At 48.3% G+C, this 17,522-nt stretch overlaps 1 protein-coding gene across 3 annotated transcripts in view; it reads right to left on the reverse strand.

Moving 5' to 3' along the window:
- The window catches only part of SPECC1L (sperm antigen with calponin homology and coiled-coil domains 1 like), a 129,284-nt gene extending 117,653 nt beyond the window's left edge, over positions 1-11,631 (reverse strand). For 2 of the 3 annotated variants that reach the window (XM_075897998.1, XM_075897997.1), the window contains exon 1: positions 11,227-11,631. Coding sequence is in view for 1 of the 3 variants with exons in the window: in XM_075897996.1 (XP_075754111.1) it covers positions 3,139-3,266 (128 nt within the window). In the remaining 2 variants the exon portion in view is untranslated. Of the gene's footprint in view, positions 1-3,138; positions 3,271-11,226 lie in introns of those variants that run through there. The other variant, XM_075897996.1, reaches the window with a different exon arrangement.
- Positions 11,632-17,522: the final 5,891 nt, after the last annotated feature.

Consider the following 17,522-nt stretch of genomic DNA (forward strand, 5'->3'; position numbering starts at 1 on the left):
ATTCTGTCCAGCAACCCCTCTTTTATGCCCTCACATTCCCTTTCCCTCTGAGGTTCTCATTTTCTCTACCTCTCTCCAAGTGTGATGATGATACCTGGACCTACACACATTTGTAAATTGTATGTAACCCTTTGCCAGCTCCTCCCTTACCAGCTGTTGAGAGTGCTTGGTGTTTTTTCTGATGAATAAAGACATATTTCTAAAAAAATCTTAGAACTGTTAATTACTGTTCAAAACAGTCTCAGACTAGTCACTGATTCCAGGTGCAGGCTTTTAAGGCATGTTCCCAGCTATGTGCAGCATGGAAGCCACTGGCACAGAGGTTTATTTCAGTGCTCCTCATTTACAAAGTCTCCATGTTAACAGCAACTCTTTGAGCTTCTCTGACAGCTCTAAGTCTGGTTGCTCAAACTCTGCAACCACACTTGGGTGGCTTTTTTAGGCCATTTCTGTATGTCAATATTAGTTTCCTTGACAGAAGTTTCACTGTAGTCATACCTTAAGTCTTAGCAATGAAGCCAAGTTTAAAAAGTGAATGTAAGGAACGTGGGTGTATATCACCTAAATATTCTTGTTTTAGATGCTGTAAAGTAATCAGATTCTTAGATGTTAGAAGTGCCTCATCCCACCCTGTTTTCTGTGCAGTAAGAGATCCTAACATCTAATCTGTTTATAGGATTTTTTTTAAGTTACTAGGGAGCTATGCCCCCTGTGCTTGCCAATCCCCCTGTTGTGGGGGGTAGGCAACCCCGGCTTTCCTCCTGGCCATCTCCTCCACCAGCCAAGGCCTCTTCTCCCTCCCTCTCTGCTGTGACCCAACAGTAACTAATAGGCAGCAGCACACACTAGACCCAGCTCCAACCATGGTGTGCGCCAGGCCTGGCTCCCAGGCCCAGTTTTCCCCCCTTGCGTGCCAGAAGGGCCAGGACCTGAGCTGCGCTGGCCCAGTTTTCCCAACTGGAATGTTCTGCTGGGAGGGATCAGGCCCGAGCCATGCCAGGCCCTGCTTTCCTCCAGCCACTGAGAAGGGGAGGGAAAGGCTGGGACAGTAGGCAGCCCAGGCCTCCACATGGGCTTTCAGAAGGGCCAGGCTGAGGGGAGGTGGGGCATATTCTTGTGGGACACAGAGTGATGTGATGATGTCACTCATCCCACAAGGAAAAAAAAACTTTATAGGTACAGTAAGATAATTTACACCCATACTAAAATTTCTCTGTTTTCTTCTGGGAAGTTTTCTCTGTAGTTTATTTGGGAAATAATGTTGGTTAGGTACAAAAAGTAAGAATAGGGATGTTAAAAAGTCATTAGGTAACTGTGTAACCATTAAAAAAAAAATCATAGCATGGTGGCAGCTCCCCAGGAGCCCATGTTTGCCAAGAGCTAGCTTTTAAGCCAACCCGGAGCCACTCTCCCAGGGAGCTGGCTGCTGCCTGATACTATGGGCTCCAATACAGAGCCAGCAGTGTGGTGTGCTAGCCAGCTCCCTGGGAGCTGGCATATAAGGTTATTATAATGGATAAGCTGATGCTTGTCAGTCAACTGTTTGAACAGTTACACTGTTACATCCCTAATTAACTGAAGCTTCCAGGGGTAGCCGAGTTAGTCTGTACAGGATAAACTTAAACAAATACTCTTTAGTCTTTAGGAACTGATACATCAGGCAGAAAGAAAAATCCAAAGTAGTTATTGTCACCTCACAGGAGACTATAACTGTGTGCAATTAACAAATTAAGACTAGGGATGATAACTAACATGCATTTGTGTAAACATGTAACTGCTAATAGCAGTTACACGTTTACAAGTGGGGGGCAGGCAGGAGCCAGTACTTGTGTGGAGCTGGTTTCCCGTGGATACTGGCTCCTGCCTACACCCCAAACTGCAGCCTGACTATCAAAGAAAGCAGTATGGGGATTGGGGCCAGGCGGCTCCATAGGAGCTGTCCCCTCTGAGCACTGTCCCCATGCTGCTGCCTCTGTGGGAGGCAGCAAAGTGCAGGGGGAGGGAGACACTGCATGTTAAAATCCCTAGTTAAGAAGCCAGATTATTATCAGAAGCTGCTCAGACATAGCAGCCAAACATCATCTGAAAGTTGTATTAAATAATAAATGTTCCCCAATAGTAAATTAATTTTAATTTAAATTAGACCAAAACAGATTAAGAACTTTCCTTGTGGCTGACTGGTGGCATAATTATGTATTTAATCTTTACAGCCAAGTTTTCTTCATTTTAAATTTATTACTAAATTTAAAATTTCAGAGCAATCAAAACACTCAAACACATGCTCAATATTATCCACATGATTTTTCCCCATAAAAACAGGAGTTCTCACATTAGTTATGCTACACACTTAAGCATTTGTAGGATTAGAACCAATGTTTGCTAGTTAGAATACAAGGGTGCAAGAGGCCAAATAAAGAACAGAATTTCTAAACAGAAGTATAGTAAAAGATTCCTTGTTTTAAAGAGTAAAAAGCAGCCCCAAAAAACTCCTTTTGAAAACATAAAAGAAAAAGCAAGTCACCTACAAGTACTAACATTTATTTACATTTAAAATGGTAACAGAGACCTATTGAATGCTCTAAGCACGTTAAGGATGTAAAATCCTGTTTAGTTACCATATATAAGCAGTCAAATCCATTTGTTCAAAAGCCAATGCCTCCCCACCACATTTAAAAAAAAATGTAAAAATAGCAAAAACTGGTTTAGGAATATAAGCAAGTAGTTGTAGTTGAGTCACTACTTGACTAATTGCTCCTCCCCCCCTTGCTGCCTCTGTATCAGAAGTAACAAGGGAGGGAGGGGGGAGCCAGAGCCAGTGCTGGGGGGATGGCAGCTTAAAAGCAGGTTCCCCCAGCACCATCTCTGCAGGGGGCAAGGGAGGCAAAGGCACAGTGGGGGAACAGCATGAGCAAATCCAAGACGCTGAGCCTCTGCTTTTTAAATGCAGTAAGAGCCTGGAGACTCTTATTACATTTAAAAAAAAACAGAACTGCAGCGAACCCCCTTAACTATTTGATTAGCTTCTAAACACTATTTAACATCCTTAGACCTGATCATAAGCTGACTATATTGGCAGTTTGCAAACTTTTGGTTCCAGCTCATCAGCGTAAGCCACTGGCACAGAGAAATTTTATTTACCTGGAGTGTCTGCAGGTACGGAGCCTCTCAGCTCCCACTGGTTGCTGTTTGTTGTTCCCAGGCAATGGGAGCTGCAAGAAGCAGCATGGGCCAAGAAACACGCTGGCATAACTTCCTGTCACTCTCATTGACCTGGAACAGTGAACAGTAACAACTGGGAGCTGAGGGACAACGTGCCTGCTGACAATCCAGGTATATAAAACATCCCAGCACACCAATTCCTAGCCTAGCAGGGCAGATTGCTGAAGTTTACTACCCTCCCCCCTGCACAAGTTTTAAAAAAAGGTAAAACAATGACCCATAAGCTGACTCCTGCTCACCACTGCATCATTTTTACCAAAAAACTAGGCTTATGATCAAGTATATACTAGGAATGTGATCAGTTAGTAGACTACACCATAAGCAAAAGCTTATAAGTTAAAGCTATAGACCTGTTCTTCCCCCCCCCCCCCCCCCGTTTTGTTTTTTTGGACCACAGAACCCTTTCAAACTTTGAAAAATTTCAAGGAACCCCTACAGCCAGGAAAAAACATTTGTCAAGAAAAAACAAAAACAAATCCCAAGCACATAGAGCAGGCTTCCAGTATACCACAATTAGTAGTAATAAGATGCTAAATATGGTCATGAGATCTCCATTCATTGTAATTGAACATATTTTAAAAACAAAAAAAAAAAACCACATTAAATGTGTACAAAAAAGAGCTAAAAAATAATGTGAATTATACTGACTGTTTTCAAGGCGAAGAGTGGTTTTTCTTCTTTTCTTGGCCAATTCTTTTTATATGTGGTTTAATACTAGAAAGTTGGATTCGTATATCTGGTGCAGCATTCAGTTGATTTCTGTATTGCGTTTTTATTGCTGCATAGTTCGAGAACCCAGTTTCACACAAGTATGTGCTTGCAAAGGGTAACAACTGACGAATTGCTCGTCTTGATAAAGATGAATATTCTTGATTGACATAAGTCACCCCAAAATGTAATCAGAGAAACATCTTTATATTTTTGTATTAATTGGCCATCTGAAGCAATTTCACTTAGTTTTTCTACACAAGATTATGAAAACCTGACTGGCTTTTCTGTTAAACTTAATGGATTTCTAATCCAATTATTGTCGTCATTTATGGTTGGAAAATAATGATTGTGTATCACTCGCGGAGATGATCTGCAATGTCACTGCTAATATCTTCATCAAGTTTGCATTCATTTTCCTCAAGGAAATCATTCCAGGGTGGCAAACAATCCAAATTATTTTGTCCTACAGAGGAGATCCAAAACTAGCTTCCGAGACAATGACAAAATTTTAATCTTTTGCATTAAAAATATTTACATTCTTTCATTGCAGCAACAGATTTACTTCATGTAGTTTTGTAAAGAGGTCTGCAAGGTACGCAACTCTCGATAACCACAAAAAGTTAGTTAAATGATCAGACAGCTGGAATTTGTGATCAAATATGCGGAGAGCTCATGACGCAACTCAAATAATCTAACCAGCACTTTGCCTTGCGATAGCCACCTGACTTCTGTATGCAGAAGCAGGGCTGTGTGCTGACTAGCCATATCTTCACACATAATTTTGAACAGTCTTGATTGTAATGGTTGAGTTTTTATATAATCATCTGTACTGCTTCGCCCAACACATTTTTAAGAGGGAGAAATATTCTTAACTACCAGAGCATGTCTGTGGAGAATGCAATGACTGCTGGTGCAATTTGGTGCTACATTTTTTATTCGCATTACAGCACCAGCCACTGTTCCTACCATTGCTTTGGCACCATCACTGCGCACATCAATACATTTTTCCCAGCTTATTTCATGTGTTTTCATAAAGTTATCAATACAATTCTCACCAGTCATATTGGTTTGCAAAAATTCACATAAAAGTCAGTCTTCAATGGAACTATCATCATCATCATACTGGACAAATACAAGCAAAACTGCAAGACCTGCAACATCAGTGGACTCGTCTAATTGTAATGCATATGCATCACATAAATGCAGCCGAAAAATAAGCAGCAAGATAGTGAATACGACGCGTGACAGTATTGTTTGATAGTGACACGGCTTCAACTTTTTGACAAGACTCCTGATCCAACATACACATTACAATATCTTTTGCACATGGTGTTTTTTTTAAAATGAGTGATTCCATAATAGTGTGTGCTTCTCCGGCGTGCGATATACGATAGCTAACTTTATAAGATGCCTCTGTTGCATTTTTATTATCAGATTTGGCAATTTTTTAATCAAGGGTACGTCTAGACTACAGGCTTTTGTTGACAGATTCATGTCGACAAAGCAGCTTGCTTTGTTGACAGAACTGGATATAGTCTAGACGCTCTTTGTCGACAGTGAGCGTAGACATAAAGGACGGTGTAGATACAATAATGCCTTCTGTCGACAAGACATTATTCCTCACAGAATAAGGTTTACTGCTGTTGACAAAACTGCCGAGTTCTGTTGACGTTATGTCGACAGAACTCAGCAGTAGTGTAGATGCAGGTATAGTTTTGTCGACAAAAGTCCTCTTTTGTCAACAAAACCCTGTAGTCTAGGCACACCCCAAGAGTTGACTTTTTTTCAAGTGATTCAAGCTTCTACTTAAAAAAAACTAATGTATTTATCTTTGTACTCTGAATGATTTGTTTCAAAATGTCTTTGCAATTTAGCAGGTACTAAACAACTATTAGATCATATTTTGTTGCACAGTACACACTGGGCACCCGGAGCATCTTCATTTCCATTGCTTGTGAATTCAACTGACAAATAGTCCTCACAATACCTGAGTTTATTAGTCGGCTGTAATTTTTCATAATTAAACTTGAACTGCCTCAGTATTTTCCTTGTTGGTTTCAGTAAAAATATGGGAGCTTGAAGTACTCACTTTTCTCTTTAAAGTTCCTTTTTTTAAAATCAAAGATCCATGGGAATTTTGATATTAATTTGTATTCTTAAAGTCACACACAGGAGCCATGTGTCCTCACAGTGTGTGTGAAGGAGCAGAAATCACCATAGTGAGTAAAGGATTTCCGGTGTTCCACTCACTGATAGTATCCCCCCTTCTCCTCCTCCCCCCATCCTTTACCAAGGGACCTAGCAGCAGCTACAGCTGCTTGTCCATCTTCTCCCGGATCAACCCAACATTCCTCCCCCCATCCCCTGCTGCTTTTAGCAAGGCAGCTGCTAGGTCCCTTGGTAAAAGCAGAGCAGCAGCAGGGGATGGGGAGGGTGTCTGAAATCCCAGCTGGGAACCAGAGAAGCCAGCATCTTTGCGCACCAGGCTCCTCTGTCTCTTTAAGGGGGAGGGAGCATTCAGATTCTCACGGAACCCTTACTTTCACTTTACGGAATCCCAAGGTTCCGCGGAGCACCATTTGGGAAACGCTGCTATAGACAACATGCATTCCACCCCCTGCATTAAATTTTTTAGCAGGCTGGCCAGCTATGGCTCTGCATTTAAAGTGTATTAGGACCTAGGCAGGGGGCAGGTAGCTCGCCTCAGTTCCAGCCCATACCAGGTCCAGGAGCTCAGACCCACCACCAGTTTTTAAACTGGCTCCCCTCATGAACCAGCTCCCGTATGGCATCCCATGCTGCTGCCTCTGATACAGAGGCTGCAGCGCAGAGTGGCAGGGGGCTCCTCGGGAGTAAGGCCGGAGTGCACTGGCTGCTGGGCCCGGCCCCAGGGACTATGGAATAGCTGACTAACCAAAAAGAATTCATGGGATTACTCAACTATTCAATTAACCCATTATTTAACATCTCTAGTATATGAGGGATGTGAACAAGTAGTTGACAAGACCAGAATTTCCCCAATTTTTATTTGGCCATAGAACCCTTTTCAGTTTGAAAGTATCAGAGGGGTAGCCGTGTTAGTATGACTCTGCAAAAGCGGTGAGGAGTCCTGTGGCACCTTATAGACTAAGTGAAGTGTTGGAGCATGAGCTTTCGTGGGCAAAGACCCACTTCGTCATGCATCTGACAAAATGGGTCTTTGCCCACAAAAACTTATGCTCCAACACTTCAGTTAGTCTATAAGGTGTCACAGGATTCCTCGCCGCTTTTTCAGTTTGAAAGAATTTCAATCAATCCCTAGGGGTTACTAGAGTAAAGTTTGTCAAGCAAAAATTGGGAGACACTGGACCATATGATTAACTGATACGCCTAAGCTTATTGGTTAATTTAGTCAACTACACATATTTCTCTCCCCCACCCCTTGCTGCCTCTCTCAGCAACAGCAGGGGGATGGCAGGAGCTGGTGCTGGGGGAGGGGGGAGGGGGGAGGGGGCAGGGAGTCGACTTAAAAGCTGGTCTTCCAGCACTAGCTCTAGAGTTCTGCCTATCCCCCTGCATTGCTGCAGTGAGAGGGGAGGGGAAGGGAAGAAGGAGTGAACTAGGGGAGGCTGCTATGAAGCAGCCCCTGTCTACAACAGGCCTTGGCTTGCCGCAGTCAGAGGCTGCTTCATAGCCGCAGCCTGTTTGCAGGGAGTCCGAGCTCCTCACAGACAGAGGCTGCTGCCCTACATTTTCAGCAGTTACACATTTATATATGGGGGATAGGCAAGAGCTGGCACTTGCAGAGAGCCATCTTAAAGGGAGGTCAATGTGTAGTGGAATACACAGTTAACTAATGAGCCCGGGCTGATCCACTAACCCTCTAGTTATATACAGTTCCCCACCACTACTGAGGCAGCAGCGTGGGGTGGGAAGGGGATCAGGCCAGGAGCTGATACTCATGGGGAACCAGCTTAAAACCAGGCTTTGGCCTTCCCCGCCCCTCCCTACTGCCTCTGGTGAGGGCTGTGTGTAATCATGAGGGTTAGGCAATGAGCTCAGGCTCATCAGTTAACCATGTAAATGGGAACACGTTCACATCCCTAGTACCCAAGGGAAAAAACAAGTTGGCCGTGTCTACATTGGCAAGATTTTGTGCAAAAGCAACTGCCATCTACAATGGCCATGAGTATTTGCGCAAGAACACTGATGTTCTACTGTATGAAATCAGTGCTTCTTCCACAAATACTCTGATGCGCAAGAGGCCTTATCCCAAAGCGAGCGCAAGTGTTCTTGTGCAAGAGGCCAGTGTAGACAGGTAACATCAATTACTTGCGCAAGAAAGCCCGATGGCTAAAATGGCCATTAGACGCTCTCTTGTGCAAGAAAGCTCCACACTGGCATGGATGCTTTTGCACAAAATCAAAATCTTTTGCACAAAGTCACATGCCAATATAGACGCTCTCTTGCACAAATACTTTTAATGGAAAAGTTTTTCCGTTAAAAGTATTTGCGCAAAATCATGCCAGTGTAGACACAGCCGTTAAGTACCTCAGATTCAAAACCAGAACAAAGGATGGGAAGAGCAGCCATTTCGTTATACAGTGTGGCCTTTGATTTTGGCCTTTGGTGACAAGCAAATCAACAGACAAAGTCATATTCCTGAAGGCACTGGTTGAAAAAACTAGGTTTTTGCATAACTAGAATTGGGGAGTGTGTGTTCATTTCCCTCTAAATACTCCCCAGGCAAACTACCACACTTTTTGTTGCAGAAGTCATAAGAACATAGGAATAGCCACACTGGGTCAGACCAAAGGTCCATTTAGCCCAGTATCCTGTCTGCTGATAGTGGCTAATACCAGATGCTTCAGAAGGAGGGATCACAACAAGTAATCCTCACACAATCCCTCCCGTCACCTACCTCCAGAGAAACAAAGGGTAGGGATACCGTTCCTACTAGTCCTAGCTAATAGCCATTGATGAACCTAATATCCATGAATATATCTAGTTCTTTTTTGAAACCTGTTAAAGTTCTAGCCTTCACAGCATCCTCTGGCAAGGAGTTCCACAGGCTGACTGTGCATTGAGTGAAGAAAAAGTTTCTTTTGTTGGTTTTAAATCTGCTGCCTATTACAGCCAGTCCCCGAGTTGCGAATGGTTGAGTTACGACCGTTCACATTTACGACCAAAGCTCCCATGGAGCAGTCGTAAAGGTGGTCCCCGAGTTATGAATGCGCCCCACGCTTACGAACAGCGAGGTCACTATGTAACTCAATGGGTCCGAGTTACAAACAGATCAAGTTACGACCAAATGTTTGGTTCGTAACTCGGGGAGAGGCTGTAATTTCATTTGGTAACCCCTAGTTCTTCTAATATGGGAGTAAGTAAATAACTTTTCCTTCACTTTTTCCATACCAGTCATGATTTTATAGACCTCTATCATATCCCTCTTTAGTCTCCTCTTTTCTAAGCTTAAGAGTCCAAATCTTTTTAATCTCTCTTCATACAGGACTCGTTTCAAACCCCTAATCATTTTTGTTGCCCTTTTCTGAACCTTTTCCAATGTCAACATATCTTTTTTGAGATGAGGGGACCTCATCTGCACACAGTATTCAACTATCTTGAGTAGTCTGGTATCATCCGCAAATTTTGCCACCTCACTATTTACCCGTCACTATTTACCCGGCCCATAGTTTGGGAAACACTGCTCTAAACCCCTAGTTCTCACATCTTTTGCACCTTCTCCAAGAAGCTGCATACAATCTTATCCCAATACACCTCTGTTCTACACACATATTAAAATCCCAGGCTGCAGACTAGAGCAATTTGAAATAAATGAAATGGGGACATTACAGAGGCCAAAAGCTGAGTAACTGAGAAGAGAGATTCAGTTAACTTCTGAAAACTGGCCCAGGCTTTTATATCAGCCAATTAACCACAGTAACTCCCTTTTCAGAAAAAAGAAAAACCCTTTTAAAGATTCAATACCTAAAATATTCAAATTTTCCCACAAACCCTTAAAAGTTCTCTAACCAAATCAAGGAAGACTAGATTTGATACTCATGTTGCAACCAAATAAAGTATGCAACCAAAACAAAGAAGGCAGGGAAGCCACTTTCAGGATAATTGTATAATCTACATGGTGTTAATGATAGCATTAGCCAGGCTATACTAAGCTTGCAAAGTTGATAACATTTCTTCAACAAAGTAAACAAGAGCGAGGTGGGAGGAAGGGGGGGATTTCGAGAGCCCTAATGTTGACAGGACCTTTCTATCTGCAGAATAATATTCACACTGTAGAACCACTTCACATTCTTAACTGGTTCTATTCTAGCAGAAAGGTTTTATATAAGGTGCCAACCATTTCAACCACCAGTGTAGACAGAATACTGAGTATAATGCATGAACTTTAACATGTGCATTCTTTGCAGTGTGTGTAAGGCTGTTCTCAAGGCTGTTCTCCGGTATCTCTTGCCCAGCCAGCTTGAAAAGTTTAGGAATCTCCATCTGCAAAACTACACATAGGCAGTTAAGGCTCTACTATACTTCATTACATACTAATCCCACTAGAAACAGAGTAGAATTAGGACATGCTACCCTTCTTGGGCACATATTTAGCTAATTTTGCCTGGGGGTGGAGGGGAGCATGCAGAAACAGTGCTGCTTAATTTAAAATATTTAAATATAACCATACCAACTATCCAGTCATCTGAAGAAGTGGGTTTTGCCGATGAAAGCTCATGCTATCATCTGCCAGGTTTTGTCTTTAAGGTGCAACTAGAGTGTGGTTGTTGAAGTTTGTCTTGTGACAGACTAACTCCGCTACCTCGCTAAAGCGCTCATAACAACGACTGCAGTCAAGTCAAAATAGCCAACGGGGTAGGCTGATTTTTGTTCATACCCAGCGCACCCTCCCCTCCCCCCCCTTTGAAAAGCCTTGTGTGGGTGCGGTGCGCGCTAGGGGAGCAAGTCCCGTGGGATCGGGTGGACCGAAGCCCCACGAGGAGAGGAGCCGGGGGGGGGGGGGGGGAGACGCAGGAAAGGGAGGGGGCGGGGGCAGCGTGAGGAAAGTCAACAAAAGAGGCGGGGGGGGGCGGGTGACAGCAGGGAGGAAGCGCTGGGCTTAGCCCCGACCCGGGGCGGGAACAAAGGGGGCAGCTGGGGGCCTCCTCAGAGGCGGGCGGGGGGCGCTCCAGGCAGGCCTGGCGGGGCGGGGGGGGCTCCGAGCAGGCCCGGGGGGGGTCAGTTGCCCAAGGCCTGGCGGGGCCGGGAGGTCTCTGAGGCCGCGGGGGGGGCGCTCCCGGGCTCGGTCCTTACCAGGCAGCGCCGCCTCCACGCTCGCTCCGTCCCCGGGGAAGCCGCCGTCGCTCCGAGACCCGGAGGGAAAGGGGGGGGGAGGCGATCGGCAGGGGGGGGTCCCCGGCAGCGATCGTCACTCCGCTCCCCTCCCCTCAGAGGAGCGACGCCGCCGCGCAGGCGCCGAGCGAGGCCGCCAGGAGGGCGGGGGAGCGAGGCCGAAACTACGCAGCACGCGAGCGTTGGGGAGGAGCGCGCGGCCCCGCTTTAAGGGCGCCGCGCGCCGCCTGCTGGCGTGGGCCACACCCGGGGGAGGGAGGGGGAGACAGGCCCTCCCCCCCTTCAGCGCGGGCCCGACGCTATTGGCTCCGCCCACCCGGCGGCGCCCAGTGCGGGTGGCCCCTCAGACCGGTTTGGGCCGGTCCCCGCCTGCCGTTAGCGCCCGCTGCCACCACGGGCGGGAGTGCGGCGCCCTCGCGCGCCTGCGGCCGTTGGCTCCGGACGTTGCTGGGACACGAGCCTCCACCGCCCTGGTACGCGTGGGGCGGCGGCGGCGGCGGGGGGGGCTGCTCTTCAGCTCCCTCAGCAGGCGCGGCGAGGGGCTTGCCAGCCAGTGTAGACAGGACTGACCCCCCCCCCCCCCACACACACACACGCGCCGGTTGTGGAAAAGCAGCGGTGGCGGAGCGAGTCCAAGGTCTCAGCCCGCTCTAACCCAGCGGGGCCAGCCCGTCGATCCCGATCGACCCGGGAGCTTCCCACCGCGTCCTGACTGGTTTGGCCAGAGGTGACTGTGCAGGCTGTGGGGCACAGGGGGGGTTGCTGATGTCCGGGTGTCTCTCTTCCCCCCACTTTTGTACCCCATCTCCTCGCAGCAGCGGGTAGGAGCTTGGCCATGCAAATCTCTGTCCCTCTCGCACACTGGGGCTATGTCTACGCAAGTAATATGCAAATGAGGCTAAGTGTGGAATATCGCTGAGCCTCATTTGCATACCTCATGAGCCACCATTTTTTTCAGAAGAGGCTCTTGCGCGAGAAGGAGCGTCTACACCCTCTTGCGCAATGCCGTTCTTCCTGAAAAGTAATAGGTGTAACGGCGTTGCGCAAGAGGGTTTTTCTTGTGCAAGAAGGGGCAGTGTAGATGCTCCTTCTTGCGCAAGAGCCTCTTCTGAAAAAAATGGTGGCTCATGAGGTATGCAAATGAGGCTCGGCAATATTCCATGCTTAGCCTCATTTACATATTACTCGCACAAGAACCCGCAAGTGTAGACATAGCCTGTGTGTGTGTCAGTCATTCTCACAAACACAGCACTGTCTTTCACTCTCATCTCCACACCCAACAGATACGTGTGTGGGGGGGATATTGTTGGTTTTCTTTATTTTACTGCTTGCCAAGTGGGTTACTTTGGGGTTTTGACTGGTCTGTGCAGTTCATCATTTTCATTTATCTCTTACGCATACATGTAATTTGTTGAAACAGAGGACAGAACTATGTAGCACTTTAAAGACTAACAAGATGGTTTATCACCTAATAAACCATCTTGTTAGTCTTTAAAGTGCTACATAGTCCTGTTTTTTGTTTCAGCTACACCAGACTAACACGGCTGCATCTCTATCACTATTCTACATGTAATTTGTTGGGTAGTGAGCCCTGAAATGCTTAACCTGTTGTGGTTGGAGTCATCATCTCTGTGGGTGTGTCTAGACTACATGCCTCCTTCGACGGAGGCATGTAGATTAGCCAGATCGGAAGAGGGAAATGAAGCCGCGATTAAAATAATCGCGGCTTCATTTAAATTTAAATGGCTGCCCCGATCTGCCGATCAGCTGTTTGTCGGCAGATCGGGGCAGTCTGGACGCGATGCGCCGACAAAGAAGCCTTTCTTCATCGGCACAGGTAAGCCTCGTGAAACCAGGTTTACCTGTGCCGATGAAGAAAGGCTTCTTTGTCGGCGCATCGCGTCCAGACTGCCCCGATCTGCCGACAAACAGCTGATCGGCAGATCGGGGCAGCCATTTAAATTTAAATGAAGCCGCGATTATTTTAATCGCGGCTTCATTTCCCTCTTCCGATCTGGCTAATCTACATGCCTCCGTCGAAGGAGGCATGTAGTCTAGACACACCCTGTGGTAATTGCTGCTCCTGGAAGTGGCTGGCATGTCCCTGCAGCCCCTGAGAGTGGCAGAGTAGGGGTTCTCCACATGCTGTCCTTGCCTGCAGCTACCACTCCTGCAGTTCCCATTGATACAATAATGGAGAACCGTGGCCGGAAGAAGCTCTGGGATCGGTAACTGTAGATGAGGGGCAGCAAATGGTGCCATGGAGCCATAGCTGTATATGCCAGCTGCTTCCAGGAGTGGTGCAGGACCAGAGCAGGAGTAACTCCATTGCTCCACCACTCAGAAGCTGTCTCAGTTGTCCAGTGCCCAGCCAGAGCCTGCTTCCTGAACCACTGTGCCAGTGCTGAACCACCTGCACCCAACCTTCTAACCCAGACATGAGTCCCTCTACACCCAAACTTATTCCAAGAGCTCGCACCCTGAAACCCCTCCTGAACCCCAATCTGCCACCCTGGGCTAAGCCTGGAGCCACTCCCAACACTAAATCCCTTTGCCCAAGACCAGAGCCTGCACTTAAATCCCCTACCCCAACCTGCTGAAAGTGAGGATGGGAGAGGAACAGGGATTGAGTGAGCTGGGTGAGGCCTGAGAGAAGGGGTGAAGCGGGGCAGGGCCTCAGAGAAGGAGCAGGAAGGAAGTGGGGCAAGGATATTTTGGTTTGAGGTAGATCTTACGTTGCACTTGAATTGAAAAAGTGATCTTGTGGTTAAAAACGTTGGAGACCTCTGCTCTAATCCTCTGTGAGAGAGCTGGAAACGTCTTTACCAACCTCAACCTTTACCAACCAGCCTGCCATCCCAGGGAAGGAGAAGTTGATGTGTTTTTCAAAAACAACGAGAAGTCCTATGGCACCTTATAGACTAACAGATTTATTGGAGCATAAGATTTTCATGGGCAAAGACGCACTTCCTCAGATGCATGTAATGGAAATTCCAGAGGCAGGTATAAATATACAGGCATAAGAAAAGAGTTCCAATCAAGAGTAGTAATGTTAGAGATAATGAGGTCAATTCAGTCAGGGAGGATGAGGTCCTCTGCTAGCAGCTGATGTGGAGGTGTGAACACCAAGGGAGGATAAACTGCTTTTGTAGTTGGCTAGCCATTCGCAGCCTTGTTTACTCCTAAACTGATAGGGTACATCTAGAATGCAGGCTTTTGTTTACAAGAGGCTTTGTCGACAGATACTGCCAGGCTCACAGGCTTTGTGCTATGCCTGTGGTGCAGTACTTGCAGACTGCCTGCGTGCTGCTTCAGCTGGATGAGGACCCACCTAAACTGCAAGACTTGATCAGGTTGTGGCGCACCTGCCACTGTGTGTGCCCTTCAATCCCCTGGACACCACGGAATGTCACTTTAGGCAGATAGGAATAGTTCAGTCTGGTGGGACTGCATTGTCCCGCAGCTATAGGACAACCAGCAGTGGCTGCAGAACTTCCACGTGTGGAAGGCCACCTTTTTCGTGCTTTGCAAGTGGCTTGCCTCTGTCCCCAGGTAATAGGACACCTGCATACAATCCCCAATCCCTGTGCAAAAGTGCATCACCATCGTGCTTTGAAAGCTCATCACACTGGACAGCTACCATTCAGTTGGGAACCAGTTTTACATGGGGAAATCTGCAGTCAAGACGGTGCTCATGCACGTATCCAAGGCCATCAGACAGGTGCTGCTATGGAGGATCATCACTCTGGGGAATGTGGACAGCATCGTCGATGGCTTTGCTGCCATGGGTTTCCCTAACTGTGAAGAGGCCATAGACAGCATTGGCCCCTGACCACCGTGCCTTGGACTACATCCACAGGAAGGGGTACTTCTCATGGTGTTGTAGGCCCTCACGAATCACAAGGGACGCTTCATTCACAGCAGCAGCAGATAGTCAGAGAAGGTGCATGATGCCTGCATCTTCTGGAACTCCTGCCTGTTCTGAAAGATGCATGCCAGCGCTTTTCTCCCACACCGCACAATCAGACTCAGGGAGGTGGACATACCCGTCATCATCCTGGGTGATGCAGCCTACCCCTTGTTTCCGGGGCTCGTGAAGCCCTACATACACAGCCTGCACCCCAGCAAGGAGTGCCAGGCTGAGCAGTTGTTGCAGGGTAGTGGAGTTTCCATTGAGATGTTTAAAGCAGTGGTCCCCAAAGTGGTGCCCGCGGGCGCCATGGCGCCCGCCGGGGCATTTGTATGCGCCCGCCGACAACCCGGGCTGGCCCCGCCCCCCGGTGTGCGGCGCACTGGAGGCACCGGCCCCAGGCGCGCAACACTCACCGGCGCCTGGTGCGCGACGCTCGGGCGGCCCGAGCCCCGGGACACATGTGGGCGCGCAGCGCCGGTGCCGGCCCCAGGCGCACAGTTCGGGTGGCGGCGCCAGCCCCGGGCCCACGGCACAAGGGGCTCGGGCGGCCCCAGCCCTGGCGTGCCCCAGGATGCGCGGCCCCGCCCCTGGGCGCCCGGCGCGTGAGTGGCCCCGCGCCCGGGAGCCCATAAAGGTTGGGGACCACTGGTTTAAAGGGAAGGTTCAGAGTCTCCTCATCCACCTGGACCTCAGTGAGCACATCCCCTTTGTGGTGGCAGCCTTCTGTGTGCTCCACAACCTGATTGAGAGTAAAGGGGAGACTTTTCTGCCAAGGTGGGTGTCAGAGGCTGAACGGCTGGCCAGGGCATACAAGCAGCTGGTCACAAGTGGCATATGAAGAGCACATCAAGGGGCTGTGCTCATCAAGGAGGCCTTAAGGGAGAGTTTTGTCCAAGGCCAGCTGTGAGACTCTCCCCCATGCCTCCCCACAAAGGGCCCCTGCTTTCCCTCTATGTGCCTTTCCTTCCCTCCCTTCCCACTTTCCCCCCCTCCTCTGTAGAGCAAATAATAAAGCCTTCTCTTGTGAAAAAACAGGACTGTTTATATATAGAAGAAGGGAGGGACTGGGTAAAGAACGTGGAATGGGAGAGGAGGAGGGAGAGGGGCTTAGGGATGGGGCTGGGACTGGTGCCTGCCTCTACTTGGTCAAGAGGCTTCTGCTGTCCAAGAGGTTCCACTGCCATGTGTTCTGGGGCCCCGACGAACCCTGCAGGGGGCTTAGGAGGGGAAGCCATGTGGGGGCAGAGAAGTGGCTGGTGGCCCGCTCGATGCATGAGGCCATGTGCTCCATCACCGAAGTGAGGGAGAAGCACATGGCCTGCTGCTGATGCACCAGTTGGTCCTAGGGTCCTAGACAGCAGCCCACTCCTGGTGCGCCTCCTTGAGACCCCAGATGAATGACTGCAGGCAGGCTATCTACTGCATCAGGTCCTCACAGGTTCTCTTCGGGTAGATGATTTTGGAGATGGGGAAAGCGTCATGCTCACAACTGGCTCAACTGCAAAGAAAAGTTACAAGGGCAGTCATCCCAGGAGACACTGTGTATGAAGTCTAGTACTTATCTCAGAGCCAACACCAGAGGTCTCAGTTCTGACAATGGCAGTGTGCTTCGAGCGAGGCCATATATTGCTTAGACAGCAGGAACTTTCCTGCAGGGGCACAGACATCTCGGGAGCATCGCTACACCCACGGCCAGGGGACAAGCAGGCATGGGAAGGTGCCGGGCCAGGAGCCTGTGGGTAGAAGGTGGGGATGGAGTTGTTCAGTTTCCTGCTGTGTCCTGTATATGCCAAGTCTGGCACTGGTGGCATCCTGTAGAGAGAAAACTTCTATTCCTGCCCTTTGGAGGGAGACGTTGGGGGAGTTGTGTGTGAACAGCAGACACCGCTTGCCGGAGAATGTGTTAATGGGTTCCCCCTCCTTTTTTTATCCCCCAGCAGATTCCCGTGCACAGGATCAGTCGTTGTGCTTGACCGGGAGCAATTGCTGCCTGAGTGTGGGCATGACCCTGTGCCGTGTGTGGCACTGTTGTGTGGTTCCATGAAATCAAATTCCTTAGTGGTAGCTTGTTGTGGGAAGGTGTCCCACCATGGAGGCTGGAGTAAGGCAAGCATCTCCAGGATAGGAATGTGAAGGACTAGTCGACTATCCGATAAGCAAATGCCTATCGGATACTTGACAGGCTAGTCAACTCGCCACTTTCCCTCCCCTTGCTTCCTCTATCAGAAAGAGGCAGCAAAGGAAGGGGGGAAGAGGAGGACGTATTTCAAAGCAGTAGTGCTGCTTGATGCCTGGGGCTAGACTCCAGGCTCCATGCAGGGCCAGCTTTAGGAAGTGCAGGGCC

The sequence above is a fragment of the Pelodiscus sinensis genome, chromosome 15, assembly GCF_049634645.1.
Source record: "Pelodiscus sinensis isolate JC-2024 chromosome 15, ASM4963464v1, whole genome shotgun sequence".
In the NCBI taxonomy this organism is placed as follows: Eukaryota; Metazoa; Chordata; order Testudines; family Trionychidae; genus Pelodiscus; species Pelodiscus sinensis.